Below are 15,959 nucleotides of genomic sequence, written 5' to 3' on the forward strand. Positions count from 1 at the left end.
AATCGCCAGCGAAAAAATGGGCAAAACAAAAACAGAAAATGATAAGGATTCGATGCAACGCGAATGTGCAGTAAGAAATTTATTTTATATCATCACGCGGCGATTAGAAGAACGTGTGTTATTTGATCCTCACAAAACTGGATTTGGGATTCTGAGGTTGGGTGGCACCATGTCACTATGGTATGTGGTGTATACGAACCGCAATCAGGCATTCATCGAATTCGTGAGTACTACCAGCTTTCCCTCCTGCTTATGTTAGCGAGCCTGACTCGTATTGGCCAGCCACTTGTCTGTCTGGTGGACACGGAGATGTCAGAACTCAGAACCAGAGTATCAGACTATGTAGATCGGACTTCCGGATCATTAGTACTGAATTGTGGCAAAGTGGTTGTAATATACAGTACATTAGTTATCCAGTTAGTTTTGGGGGAGAAGCTATGTTCTCTGGCTCATGTTGCTGTTACTTAAATCAGCCAGGTGGATGTGCCAGTTGCATAGGAGGTTTGTCATTGGAATTTGGAACTGACCAATTCGATTTGACTGCGATTAGTAATGGTTGTACCCCCCTCTCTCTGTTTCTTGTTGCCTAGGTTCTATGATATGTGGTGAAAAATAACAATCTTAACCCCATTATGAAGTCTTGGCACAAGAAAAAACCCCATGATTATATTATCATGGACTTCATTTTTGGTAAATAGAAGTGAGACCACTGAAATATCTGTGGAAATTTGTCTTGGAGGGGGGGATGATTTATCGTCTGGTGAAACAGTTGTGATATGTGACTGCATGTTCTTTTTAATTCCTTTTATTGTTTTGCAGGGCGACCAAAATCAAGCTATTGCCATGATATCATATTACGCCTCGTCAACAGAGCCAGCACAGGTAAGAGGGAAAAATGTATACCTTCAGTACTCAAATAGACAGGAGATTGTCAACAACAAGGCAACTGGGGAAGGTTCAGGCAACGTTTTGCTTGTGGGAATGGAGGGTGTTGCACCAGATTCTGTCAGCATTGATGTTCTACACGTGGTAAGGATGTTAACAGTTGCATCGAGATTTATGTTATTTAGGCCAACTGATTTTATCTGCAGGAATACTTTGATGTGGCAGGACTGTCTTTTAGTGATGCTAACAAAAGTATAGAATAATAATTAGTATTTTTGCATATCAATGTATCTTATCATATTGATCCCATAGCAAAAGACGAATATACACCTATATCTTTTAAGGTATGTAAACATCTACTTTTAGTGATACTAACAAAAATATAGAATAATAATTAGTGTTTTTGTATATTAATGTATGGGTAGGATCACAAATAAATTACGCAATCTTTTCCTATAATATTATAGCACATTTATACATGAGTTATCGTGATATTTTATCTTCCCGTTGCAACGCACGGGCATCCACCTAGTATATATATATATATATATATATATATATATATATATATATATATATATATATAAGCGGAGGTGTGGAACCGTTCCTAAGCATCTCCCAACAGTATCTGTGGATTTAGAGGGATAAATTCGCGTGGAAGATGGATTAGCTCGCCTGATTCGATCTGTTCGCGGACCGTCCGCATCTATGGGTGGACCGTCCACGGATCGGACCGTTCGGTCATGCCCAGTGTCATAAATGGTGCTCAAGAGACGATCAAGGACTAACGTTCGCAACTTGAAGATGGCACTGAGGGGAAGCGACCGTGACGGCGGCCGTGAACACAGCCACAACCGTGGCAAGAAAATAGGCTATAATGGCGGTCGAGAAAATTGACTGGAATAAGGTGTTGTGATTAGAGATTCTAATCCTAACCTGCTCTGTTACCTTAGGATTGACAGATTGATGACTATCCATAGAAGGTTATATTAGTATTTGCTAGTTAGTTATCTATACATTGCTACAGTTTCTATTATATAGGTAGAACTTATTTAAATAAGATATTTATTCAAATATGATTATATATATATATATATTCTAATTAGGAACAATTGGATCTATACCATTAAAAGATCTAAACTTTAGATATATACCATGGACCCCATATGTCATTGACTCATGTGGACCCACATGTAAGTGAGATAGTAATGGTATGGATCCAAAGTGGTGATCTTTTAATGGTATGGATCCAAATTTCCCTTCTAATTAACAATATAACATATTTATAATAGCATATTTATAATAGCGCTCCTTTATTTAACACAACCAGTGCTCCTTTATATAACACACGCAGTCGTGTGTCACAAGGCGTCCAGCAATCTCATGTTTTATAGTTGTAGTAGATATATAGGCAGTAGGCCATAATAGTATGGGCCACATAGGCCTTAACAGAAAGAACAGGTTCAACTTGAAATGGAAGCTTGTTGATTAATCTTATTTTAACAATAAAATCGATTTAGGTGTGATAGCTAGCCACAACAAAATGACATTAAGGACTTGTTCGGTTCTATCCTAATCCATATGGATTGAGGGGGTTTCAATCCCCAGTAAGTCAAAATCCCCTTCAATCCGTATCAATCATCTCTAATCCATATAGATTGAAAATAACCGAACAAGTCCTAAATGGGATCCCTTCTCTATAAATGTTGTACATCATCGAGCCATTGGCTAGCTTCCTCTAGCATGTGGCCCATGTGTCATTGATACGGTGTTTGTGTATTTTGGCACCACCGCCGGCTGGCAGCTACAAGTGTACGTTTCGTGAACATGATCTCGCCAAGAAAGCAGAAGAGCCAAACTGCACATACACAGTATTTTGCATGAACAGATGTTAGACAAAATTTCGAATTGCATCGACAAATTGAGCTAGGCGCATCATAACAGTAGCCTACAGTACAAGAACTTTTGAACACAACAAGTACATAACAAAATATTAGTGAAGAGTTCCCTCTTCACAATAAGACACGATGATAGAAGCTCAGCAACACAAGGAAAGAGAATGGCAGGTCTAAACCAGTATCAGAACATGCTATGATGCTCCCAACCCATGGAACAAGCGTGCAGTCCACCCGATACAACCTCATTAGAAACCTCGCCGTGGCCGCTCCTCTGCAACATTCACCCGCAAGGCACGGCCATCCAAACTCTGCACAATCCAGATTAAGAAGTTAAATTTTTGGCGTAAGAAAAGCTTTAACTTATCGGGCATGGTATAGGAAAAGGAAAGGACAGAATCACTCCGCAGCTTCACTGTGGTATTAATTATTTCAGGACAAACAAAGTTACTGTGGTTATGCAAATGGCAGGAATCGAGACTGACCTGTCCATCAAGGGCAGCAATAGCATCATCCAATTCGTCCTGCGATGCCATAGTAACAAAACCAAATCCCCGCGAACGCCCAGTTTCTCGGTCATAGACAACTCTGGCATCAACTACTTTACCATGCTCGCTGAACAACTCCACCAATCTAGAATCATCCACTTGCCAAGGCAGGTTGCCAACATAAATTCTGAGAGAAGGCCCAGATTGTCTGGGAGGTCTGTCCACACGAGAGCCTCTAGGAGCTGCTTTATTTACAGTCAGAAGCCTTCCATTGACATCCTGTCCACATAAACAGGAAATCAGTTTTGTTGCAAGTGAAGGAATCCATATAATAAGGCAGAATCAAGGAAATTTCACTATATATGTAGCTCAGTAGTTGTTCTTACTAATGTAGAAATCGATTCCTTCACTTTAACATGCATGGCATATAGATGAAGTAAATTTGTATAATGTACTGAAGTTCAATTACAACAAGGTGTTCACTTGAATAGTACAAAAAACTAAAATTTATGTCCAAAATCAAAGTGTGCTTGACATGTATAATGGTCACCCCATAGGCTTTGTTTGGGTACTCTAGTATTAACCCTAATCCACATGTGTTGAGGTGGATTGGGGTGTAAATTAGTTTAAATTACACCTCAATCCACTTCAATACATGTGGATTGGGGTCAATACTAGAGTACCCAAACTAAGAGCACTTCTCTAGCTCCTCATTCCAAGCCACTGGGAAGCTAAGGAAAAATTCTTAGTTTTGGCTCAAGTTGAAGCTTCTATGCTTAACATTGAACACTATATTTTCCAACACTGGTTGTAAGAGCAGCTGTGGGAGGACTGGAAAAAGTTGGGGAAAGTGCTGAGTTTTCTACTTATGACTTGTAGGTTCTACAAGAGGAGCTAGCACATTGCACGAATTTTGACTAAGGATGAATTTGCTTAGTCAAAACTCCATGCCCTCTTGTAGAACCGCTCATGCCCTCAGAATGAGAACAGTACACATGACATGAAGCATATTCATATGGAAACTGAGAGCAGCAATCCATGCATAATGCAAGCGTGCAAATTTGAAGCTCACCATAGTAAAATGAGTTGCAAATGGCATAAGCAAACAGGCCATATTAACCATAACTATACCCAAAATCTGTCAAAAAAATTAATAGCTGATAGTCATCAATAAACTCACATAGCGATGGAACATCTCCACAGCCTTCTCAGCCTCCTCGACAGTGCTCATAGTGACAAACCCAAACCCACGACTTTGATCTGTTTCTCTGTTGTAAATGACCTGCGCAGTGACAAAGTCCATTTCAGAACAAATGAGCAAGCTCCTTTTTTTCAACCCAGGGGGAACACGAAAACATATACCCCTAAAAGATCAAACAATGGTACCCTTGAACTATCATTTAACTATATGATTAAGGCCATGTTTGAATGCATTAGAGCTAATAGCTAGCTGCTAAAATTAGCCGAAACATCCAAAAAGTCTAACTAATAGTTCAACTATTAGCTATTTTTAGCAAATTAGCTAATAGTTAGCTAGATATTTGTTACCTAGCTGATTTCACCACCAATTTTTAGCCAACTAAGGGGGTGTTTGGTTTCTAGGGACTAATCTTTAGTCCTTAAATTGCCAAATACGAAAACTAAAACACTATTTCAGTTTCTGTATTTGCCAATTTAGAGACTAAAATAGAATAAAATGTAGGGACTAAAAATTAGTCCCTAGAAACCAAACACCCCTTAACTATTAGCTCGAGTGCATTCAAACAACCCTAAAATAGTGAACTCACGGACACTAGCTACGAAGCCACCTCAATAGCATGGACAGGTAAAGAGAGGGAGGGGGGGGGGGGGGGGGGGTTCTTTATAAACAACAAATATATATGTGCAGTGTCCTAGGATGAAATTTTGTGGTGAAAGCAGCATAACCCAGTGCAACAAGGATTTAATCAATAACTAAGTTAAGATGTAATTCTGATAAGAACCTGTAAACACATAAGCATATCTTATGAAGCAATATCACATTGCAACATGTGCAGGAATAAGTTCACAAATAACGCAAGTAGATTGCAGCAGCAGCACCCTTGCAACTTCAAATGCGCAATTCCCGCTCGCCGCACAACAAAATGCAGAAGAGCAGGACTAACTACAGTGTGATGCCGCTACAGTGGCTGCGGTGCGGTCTAAGTTGAGGCAAATTTGTTCCGGGGCAAGGAGTAGGACAAGGGGGAGGCAGTAGCCACAAACAATTGTTGAAGGGACGTCACCTCTGCGACCTCGACGACGCCGGCCTGGTCGAAGAGCTGAGCGAGGCGCTCGCTGTCGACGTCGTAGGGCAGGTTTCCGACGTAGACCTTGGCCTCCTCGGGCGGCTCAACGTACTCCCCGACCTCCTCCTCCACCTCGTCCTCGACAGCGGCTGAGACCTCTACGGAATGGTCATCCACCAACTCACCCGCCCCCTCGTCGTCACCCGATCCGAACAACTCCACCTCCTTATCCTTCTCCGAGTCGTCGGGCTCCGCGTAGTTAACTCCGACGGAGGACTCGAAGGCGGAATCGGAGGCGGCGAGCGGGGCGAGCGGCAGGCGGCGTGCGGAGCGGAGGCGGAGCAGGCGTCGGGGCAGCGCCGGCGCAAGGAGCACGAAGAAGGGGCAGGAAGTGGCGGGGCTGGACTTGGGGAGCGGGGCGGCAGCGAGGGCGCGGAGGGACACCGCGACGGAGGAGGCCATGGTGGCGCTGGGCGGGGGAGTGGAAGGAAGGAATGGGAGAAGAGAAAGAGATAAGAGGGGGAGGGAAGAGCGATCCGCGACCGCGAGAGGATTTTGGGGGGTGAGGCGCCGAGACTGGGTGCGGATGGAGTGGACGTACGGTGGAGATGGCCCCGGCCGACATGATATTCTGGGGGCCTTCCCTCGTTCCATTGAAAAAGACGGGCTGTTCCCTCCTACGATATGGGCTAGGCCGCTATCGGTGCCCAAATAGCGCGCGTGCTCCTCCATTCATGCTAGTGACGCACGTTTTCTAATTTCCGTATCGTTTTTGTTTATATCCGAAACTGATAGGTACGCGCTTCTCGATTTGTGGCAGTTTCCTGCTCCTCTGTTTTTAGGCCGTTTTATTTAAGGTATTCAGGCCGTTTTTAGACCATATTTTTTTCAAGAGATTTTCATTTTACTAAGGAAAATTAGTTTATTTTCCCATGAAAAAATAGAAATCTTTGGGAAAAATGTAGTTTCCAAACTAGCCCTTAGAGTCTTTTTTTCCTTTAGGCCCCCTTTTATTTCGTTAGAATTAAATTCTATTTTTATAATTATAATTTAGACAAAACTAATTAAATTCATATATTTATATATGTAATATATTTGTATATTATCCTAAATCATATGATAGAGATAGTTATATACTATATTTATGTTATATCAAGCAAGCAGATGAGTATGCTATAAGTTGTACATCGAAAAAATAGCATGAAAATCTATAGAATCAATTTCCAACTCTCACCTCATGAATTTGAGATAGACTTATATGATAACTTTGGAAAGTGTTGGAATGTCACATCCTAAAAAATAGTCTATTCTATTAGTAAGATTTCAATTCCTCAAAATGAAAGGAAACAAACGGGGCCTTAGTCTAAAGTTTAGTTTTTAGTTATATGACTAAAGTTTAGTCACTGTCCTGCTTAATTGTAGCGACTAAAAGTATTTAGAGCATACCAAATAAATCATTAGAAAAACAAAATATCCCTTAACATTCTCTCGTAATTATTGCAACTGAAATAGAAAAAGTGAAATTAATATGATTTAGTGCATTTTAAGCACCCTTTGAAGACTAGACTACTAGAGACTAAAATAGTTTAGTCTTTATTTTAGTCACATCGTTTGACAATTTAGAGCACTCAGCTTTTAAGAAACTAGTTTATAAAAATTGAGGTGACTCTAAACATACCAGTTTATAACTCAGTTCGTAGAAATTAGATTCTCGTTTTTTTTAAAACCAAGAAACTGGTCTCTCCTAGGTAAAAGATAAAAACTGGTTACTTTAAAACTGGGTTGCTTTTAAATAGTGCCTTAGTGACAATAAAAGGTCGTATGTCATAAAAATATTATGTAACTAGTTCAATTTGTGTGGTGAACGGTGCACGGAGGACGAAACAATTTTAAGGTATGGCAAAGCGCAAGCATATATAAAAGTAAGACTAAAATATGATTAGTACAACACAACGTATAAGAATATATGACAAACAATTTCATATCTAATTTATCATGTAAACAAATTGCAAATTAAAATAATCACCTCTCATTTGTTCAGTGGCTTTATCCTCTCTCATTCAGTACAAATTTAATCAACTAATTTACTGAATCAGCATGTTGCATAGATTAACCAATGATTTACTAATAATTGAATGATACAAATGAATAGTTAAAGAAATTGGAAAGAAAACCATCAAATAATAACAATACGTGACTCTAGTCATGTAGTACAACTGCATAGGGTAACTGCATGGGGGTATCGAGCGCTAGTTACTCTTTCGGCAACAGCGCACCTTAAAGCCTATTATTAATAGTGGCCCAAATAACGGTTCTTTGTGTAGCTTTTCCCTTAGGCTCCGTTTGTTTTCTTTCATTTTAAGGAATTGAAATCTTACTATTGCAATAGACTATTTTTTTAGAATGTGACATTCCACCACTTTCCAAAGTTATCATATAAGCCTATCTCAAATTCATGGGTAAGAGATGGAAATTGATTCTATAGATTTATATGTTATTTTTCCGATGTACAACTTATAGCACACTCTTTTACTTGCTTCGTTATAACATGAATGTAGTATATAACTATCTCTCTCATATGATTTAAGATAATATACAAATATATTACATATATAAATATATGAACTTAATTAGTTTTGTCTAAATTATAATTATTAAAATGGAATTCAATTCCAACGAAACAAACGGGGCCTTATCTGTTTTCTAGCTAGGGGACGGCAGACAACACAAACACTAGATGCATGAAGTTGGTGAGAGCACCTAGAGGAGGGTGAATAAGTGATCCTGTAAAACTTGAAACTTAATGCACAAAATTTTATTAGGAGTTAGCACAATTGAGCCAAGTGGCTAGAGAGGAGAGCTTGCACAACACAATAACCACAAAGAGATCAACACAGAGATGGCACAGTAGTTTATCCCGTGATTCGACCAAGTCCAACACTTGCCTACTCCACGTTGTGGCGTCCCAACGGACGAGGGTTGCAATCAACCCCTTTCAAGCGGTCCAAAGACCCACTTGAATACCACGGTGTTTTGCTTTCACTTGACTATATCCCACTTGCGAGGAATCTCCACAACTTGGAGCCTCTCGCCCTTACACTTTGATGTTCACAAAGAAGCACAGAGTAAGGGAGGGATGAGCAACGCACATAAGACATAAAATCAGAGCGACAACACGCACACAAGTCGCAACAAGAGCTCACAACACAACCCGGCGAGTTCACAACTCAAATGAAGCTCTAGTTGCTATCACAACGAATCAAATGCGCGGAATCGAAGTCTTGGTGCTTAGGAATGCTTAGAGAATGCTTGGTGTACTCCTCCATGCGCCTAGGGGTCCCTTTTATAGCCCCAAGGCAGCTAGGAGCCGTTACGTGCATTCCAGGAAGGCAATTCTTGCCTTCTGTCGCCTAGTGCACCGGACAGTCCGGTGCACCACCGGACACTGTCCGGTGCGGATCTCCTTCCTTATTTGGCGAAGCCGACCGTTGGCGCTTGGGAGTCGTTGGCGCACCGGACACTGTCCGGTGCCCCCTTCGACCGTTGGCTTTGGCCACGTGTCTCGCGCGGATCGCGCGGCCGACCGTTGGTCGGCTGACTGTTGGCTCACCGGACAGTCCGGTGCACACCGGACAGTCCGGTGAATTATAGTCGTACGCCGTTAATCACTTCCCGAGAGCAGCAAGTTCGTCTGAGCCAGCCTGGCGCACCGGACACTGTCCGGTGCACCACCGGACAGTCCGGTGCACCCAGACAGAGCTGACTTTGGCTGAACAAAGCCATCTTTAATTTCAACTTGATTTTTCCTGTTCCCAGCACGTACACACAATACATTAGTCTCTAAAATAATGTACTAAGTCTGAGAAACATACCTTTATACTTGATTTGTACTTTGTCCACCATTTAACACTTAGGCACTTGTGTTGGACACTAAATCACCAAAATACTTAGAAATGGCCCAAGGGCACATTTCCCTTTCAATCTCCCCCTTTTTGGTGATTTATGCCAACACAACATAAAGCAAGTAGAACAAGTGCAAAATCAATTCAAATAAGAACTCAAAATTGTTTTGATTCAAATTTGGCATATATGGATCATTCTTTGCCACCACTTGGTTTGTTTTTGCAAATCAAACTCAATTTCCTATCTCTAAGTCAAACACACTTGTTGAAACATAAAGAGAGATATTTCAAGATAAATTGATCAAAGAGTTCAAAAACTCCCCCTTTTCCCATAATTAAGTCTTCTCCCCACAAGACCAAAAGCTCTATTCTACTATTTTCAAAATTCTCAAGTGGTAGCTGATCCATTTCTTTGCTTTGGCCTTATTTTCTCCCCCTTTGGCATCAAGCACCAAAACGGGATCAATTTTGGCCCTTAAACCTCATTGCCTCACCAAAATCTTCAAATAAGAGTACAAAGGCAATAAGAATATGGAGATGAACTTGGAGTGAGTTACCCTCTCATCGAAGTGTAGTGGAAGTCTTGCATTGTCCAAGTTCACCTTTCCCTTTCAATCCATCTTTGAGACTAAATCAAGTAGACTCAAGCACACAGTTAGTCTCAAAGGGTCAAGTTGTAGCATGCCTCCCCCTAAATAAGTGCATCACTTGCAAATGGAATTGTGAGGTCCGGGGATCATGAGTACAACTTGAGCACCATAAATAAACAACAAAATGCATAAGGGAACATGATCAAGGCATAAGACACATGTATGCTACACATCAATCCAAGTTCCGCGAATCTAAGACATTTAGCTCACTACGCAGCCTGCAAAAGGTCTTCTCATCTAAAGGCTTGGTAAAGATATCGGCTAGCTGGTTCTCGGTGCTAACATGAAACACTTCGATATCTCCCTTTTGCTGGTGGTCTCTCAAAAAGTGATGCCGGATGTCAATGTGCTTTGTGCAGCTGTGCTCAACAGGATTGTCTGCTATGCGGATAGCACTCTCATTATCACATAGGAGTGGGACTTTGCTCAGATTGTAGCCAAAGTTCCAGAGGGTTTGCCTCATCCAAAGTAGTTGCGCGCAACACTGTCCTGCGGCAACGTACTCGGCCTCAGCGGTGGATAGGGCAACAGAGGTTTGTTTCTTAGAACTCCATGACACCAGGGACCTTCCTAAGAATTGGCACGTCCCTGATGTACTCTTCCTATCGACCTTACATCCAGCATAATCGGAGTCTGAATATCCAATTAAGTCAAAGGTAGACCCCTTTGGATACCAGATCCCGAAGCAAGGTAGCGACTAAATATCTAAGAATTCGCTTCACAGCCACTAAGTGACACTCCCTTGGATCGGATTGAAATCTAGCACACATGCATACACTAAGCATAATATCTGGTCTACTAGCACATAAATAAAGCAAGGAACCTATCATGGATCGGTATGCTTTTTGATCAACGGACTTACCTCCTTTGTTGAGGTCGACGTGTCCGTCAGTTCCCATCGGAGTCTTTGCGGGCTTGGCGTCCTTCATCCCAAACTGCTTTAGCAAGTCTTGCGTGTACTTCGTTTGGGAGATGAAGGTGTCGTCCTTGAGTTGCTTCACTTGGAACCCAAGGAAATAGCTTAACTCGCCCATCATTGACATCTCAAACTTTTGAGTCATCACCCTGCTAAACTCTTCACAAGACTTTTGGTTAGTAGAACCAAATATTATGTCATCGACATAAATTTGGCACACAAAAAGATCACCATCACAAGTCTTAGTGAATAAGGTTGGATCGGCTTTCCCAACCTTGAAAGCATTAGCAATTAAAAAGTCTCTAAGGCATTCATACCATGCTCTTGGGGCTTGCTTAAGTCTATAGAGCGCCTTAGAGAGCTTACACACGTGGTCGGGGTACCGTTCATCCTCGAAGCCAGGGGGTTGCTCCACGTACACCTCCTCCTTGATTGACCCGTTGAGGAAAGCGCTCTTTACATCCATTTGGAACAACCTGAAAGAATGGTGAGTAGCATAGGCTAACAATATGCGAATTGACTCTAGCCTAGCCATAGGAGCAAAAGTCTCCTCAAAGTCCAAACCTGCGACTTGGGCATAACTTTTTGCCACAAGTCGTGCCTTGTTCCTTGTCACCACTCCGTGCTCGTCTTGTTTGTTGCGGAACACCCACTTGGTTCCCACAACATTTTGCTTGGGACGAGGCACCAGTGTCCAAACTTCATTTCTCTTGAAGTTGTTGAGCTCCTCTTGCATGGCCAACACCCAGTCCGGATCTAGCAAGGCCTCTTCTACCCTGAAAGGCTCAATAGAAGAGACAAAGGAGTAATGCTCACAAAAATTAACTAATCTAGAACGAGTAGTTACTCCCTTGCTAATGTCACCCAAAATTTGGTCGACGGGATGATTCCTTTGAATCGTCGCTCGAACTTGGGTTGGAGGTGCCGGTTGTGCTTCTTCCTCCATTAAATGATCATCTTGTGCTCCCCCTTGATCACACGCCTCCTCTTGATGAACCTGTTCATCTTCTTGAGTTGGGGGATGCACCATCATTGAGGAAGAAGGTTGATCTTGCTCATTTTGTTCCTGGGGCCGCACATCTCCAATTGCCATGGTGCGTATTGCTACCGTTGGAACGTCTTCTTCATCTACATCATCAAAATCACAAACTTGCTCTCTTGGAGAGCCATTAGTCTCATCAAATACAACGTCGCTAGAGACTTCAACCAAACCCGATGATTTGTTGAAGACTCTATACGCCTTTGTATTTGAGTCATAACCTAACAAAAACCCTTCTACCGCTTTGGGAGCAAATTTGGAATTTCTACCTTTCTTCACTAGAATGTAGCATTTACTCCCAAAAACTCGGAAATACGAAACATTGGGTTTGTTACCGGTTAGTAGCTCGTATGGCGTCTTCTTGAGGAGGCGATGAAGGTAGACCCGGTTGATGGCATGGCAAGCCGTGTTCACGGATTTCGACCAAAAGCGCTCGGAGGTCTTGAACTCTCCAAGCATCGTCCTAGCCATGTCTATAAGCGTCCTGTTCTTCCTCTCTACCACACCATTTTGCTGTGGTGTGTAGGGAGCGGAGAACTCGTGCTTGATTCCTTCCTCCTCAAGATACTCCTCCACTTGAAGGTTCTTGAACTCGGACCCATTGTCGCTCCTTATTTTCTTCACCTTAAGCTCAAACTCATTTTGAGCTCTCCTTAGGAAGCGCTTGAGGGTCCCTTGGGTTTCAGATTTATCCTGCAAAAAGAATACCCAAGTGAAGCGGGAAAAATCATCAACTATAACAATACCATACTTACTTCCTCCTATACTTAGATAGGCGACGGGTCCGAAGAGGTCCATATGAAGTAACTCCAGGGGTTTTGATGTTGTCATCACATTTTTGGCATGATGAGAGCTTCCCACTTGTTTACCTGCTTGACAAGCTGCACAAGGTCTATCTTTTTCGAAATTTACATTAGTTAGACCTATCACGTGTTCTCCCTTTAGAAGCTTGTGAAGGTTCTTCATCCCCACATGTGCTAAGCGGCGATGCCACAACCAGCCCATGCTAGTCTTAGCAATTAAGCATGCATCTAGACCGGCCTCCTCTTTTGCAAAATCAACTAAATAAAGTTTTTCGTCTAGTACACCCTTAAAAGCTAATGAACCATCACTTCTTCTAAAGACAGACATATCTACATTTGTGAATAAATAGTTATATCCCATATTACAGAGTTGACTCACAGACAACAAGTTATATCCAAGCGGCTCAACTAAGAACACATTAGAAATAGAGTGCTCGGATGAAATAGCAATTTTTCCTAACCCTTTCACCTTGCCTTGGTTCCCATCACCGAATATTATTGAATCTTGGGGATCCTTGTTCTTGACGTTGGAAGAGAACATCCTCTTTTCCCCCGTCATGTGGTTTGTGCATCCGCTGTCGATAATCCAGCTTGAGCCCCCGGATGCATAAACCTGCAAGGTAAATTTAGGCTTGGGTCTTAGGTACCCAACTCTTGTTGGGTCCTACAAGGTTAGTCACAATGGTCTTAGGGACCCAAATGCAAGTTTTATCTCCCTTGCATCTTGCCCCTAACTTCCTAGCAATTACCTTCTTATCCTTTCTACAAATAGCAAAGGAAGCATTGCAAGCATAATAGATTGTAGAAGGTTCATTCATTACTTTCCTAGGAGCATGAACAAAATTTATTCTAGGCATATGATGAGCAACATTTTTCCTAGCAACATTTCTATCATGCATAATAGAAGAACTAGAGGCAACCATGACATGAGAATCAAAAGCATCATAACTTCTAAAAGCATTCCTAGAATGTCTCCTATCATGATACATGAAAGCATGATTCTTATGAGCACTACTAGCCATAGGGGCTTTCCCTTTCTCCTTGGCGGAGATGGAAACCTTATGGCTTGTTAAGTTCTTGACCTCCCTCTTGAAGCCAAGACCATCCTTAATTGAGGGGTGTCTACCAATTGTGTAGGCATCCCTTGCAAATTTTAGTTTGTCAAATTCACTCTTGCTAGTCTTAAGTTGGGCATTAAGACTAGCCACTTCATCATTCAATTTAGAAATTGAGACTAGGTGTTCACTACAAGCATCAACATTAAAATCTTTACACCTATTGCAAATTACAACATTTTCTACACAAGATGTTGATTTACTAGCTATTTCTAACTTAGCATTTAAATCATCATTAACACTTTTTAAACTAGTAATTGAGTCATGGCATGCAGACAATTCACAAGAAAACACTTCATTCCTTTTAATTTCTAAAGCAAGAGAATTTTGCGCCTCTACAAATTTATCATGTTCTTCATACAAAAGATCCTCTTGTTTTTCTAATAACCTATTCTTATCATTCAAGGCATCAATTAATTCATTAATTTTATCAACCTTGGTTCTATCTAGGCCCTTGAATAAACATGAATAATCTATTTCATCATCATCACTAGACTCATCCTCACTTGAAGAAGCATAAGTAGTATTCCGAGTACATACCTTCTTCTCCTTCGCCATGAGGCATGTGTGACGCTCGTTGGGGAAGAGGGCCGATTTGTTGAAGGCGGTGGCGGCGAGTCCTTCGTTGTCGGAGTCGGACGACGAACAATCCGAGTCCCACTCCTTGCCAAGATGTGCCTCGCCCTTAGCCTTCTTGTAAGCTTTCTTCTTTTCCCTCTTGTTCCCTTGTTCCTGGTCACTGTCATTATCGGGACAATTAGCGATAAAATGACCAATCTTACCACATTTGAAGCATGAGCGCTTCCCCTTCATCTTGTTCTTGTTAGGCTGCCCCTTGCGACCCTTTAGCGCCGTCTTGAAGCGCTTGATGATGAGGGCCATCTCTTCATCATTAAGCCCGGCCGCCTCAACTTGCGCCACCTTGCTAGGTAGCACCTCCTTGCTCCTTGTTGCCTTGAGAGCAATAGTTTGAGGCTCTTGGATTGGGCCATTCAACGCATCGTCGATGTATCTTGCCTCCTTGATCATCATCCGCCCGCTTACAAACTTTCCAAGGATCTCCTCGGGCGTCATCTTCGTGTACCTAGGATTCTCACGAATATTGTTCATAAGATGTGGATCAAGGACGGTAAAGGACCTTAGCATTAGGCGGACAACGTCGTGGTCCGTCCATCGCGTGCTTCCATAGCTCCTTATTTTGTTGACGAGGGTCTTGAGCCGGTTGTACGTTTGGGTTGGCTCCTCGCCCCTGATCATTGCGAATCTCCCAAGTTCGCCTTCCACCAATTCCATCTTGGTGAGCATGGTGACGTCGTTCCCCTCATGTGAGATCTTGAGGGTGTCCCAGATCTGCTTGGCGTTGTCCAGGCCGCTCACCTTATGGTATTCGTCCCTGCACAAGGAAGCTAGAAGAACAGTAGTAGCTTGTGCATTCTTGTGAATTTGCTCATTAATGAACATGGGACTATCAGTACTATCAAATTTCATTCCACTCTCGACTATCTCCCATATGCTTGGATGGAGAGAGAACAAGTGACTACGCATTTTGTGACTCCAAAATCCGTAGTCCTCTCCATCAAAGTGGGGAGGTTTGCCAAGAGGAATGGAAAGCAAATGTGCATTTGAACTATGCGGAATACGAGAATAATCGAAAGAGAAGTTTGAGTTGATCGTCTTCTTTTTCTCGTAGTCGTTGTCGTCGTCCTTTTGGGAAGAGGAAGATTCATCGCTGTCGTCGTAGTAGACGATCTCCTTGATGCGCCTTGTCTTCTTCTTCTTCCCATCTTTTCGTTTGTGGCCCGAGCCCGAGTCGGTAGGCTTGTCATCCTTCGGCTCGTTGACGAAAGACTCCTTCTCCTTATCATTGATCACAATCCCCTTGCCCTTAGGATCCATCTCTTCGGGCGATTAGTCCCTTTGTGAAGAGAACGACTCTAATACCAATTGAGAGCACCTAGAGGGGGGGGTGAATAGGTGATCCTGTAAAACTTGAAACTTA

General features: G+C 42.2%; 1 protein-coding gene across 1 annotated transcript; it reads right to left on the minus strand.

Moving 5' to 3' along the window:
- Positions 1–2,813: 2,813 nt before the first annotated feature.
- Positions 2,814–6,120, minus strand: LOC542277 (nucleic acid binding protein 1). Its single transcript, NM_001111877.1, is given in 4 exon segments — positions 2,814–3,091; positions 3,266–3,547; positions 4,449–4,550; positions 5,533–6,120. Coding segments are annotated over 4 exon segments (912 nt in total). The 5' UTR covers positions 5,998–6,120; the 3' UTR covers positions 2,814–3,028.
- Positions 6,121–15,959: the final 9,839 nt, after the last annotated feature.

The sequence above is a fragment of the Zea mays genome, chromosome 7, assembly GCF_902167145.1.
Source record: "Zea mays cultivar B73 chromosome 7, Zm-B73-REFERENCE-NAM-5.0, whole genome shotgun sequence".
NCBI classification, from domain to species: domain Eukaryota; kingdom Viridiplantae; phylum Streptophyta; class Magnoliopsida; order Poales; family Poaceae; genus Zea; species Zea mays.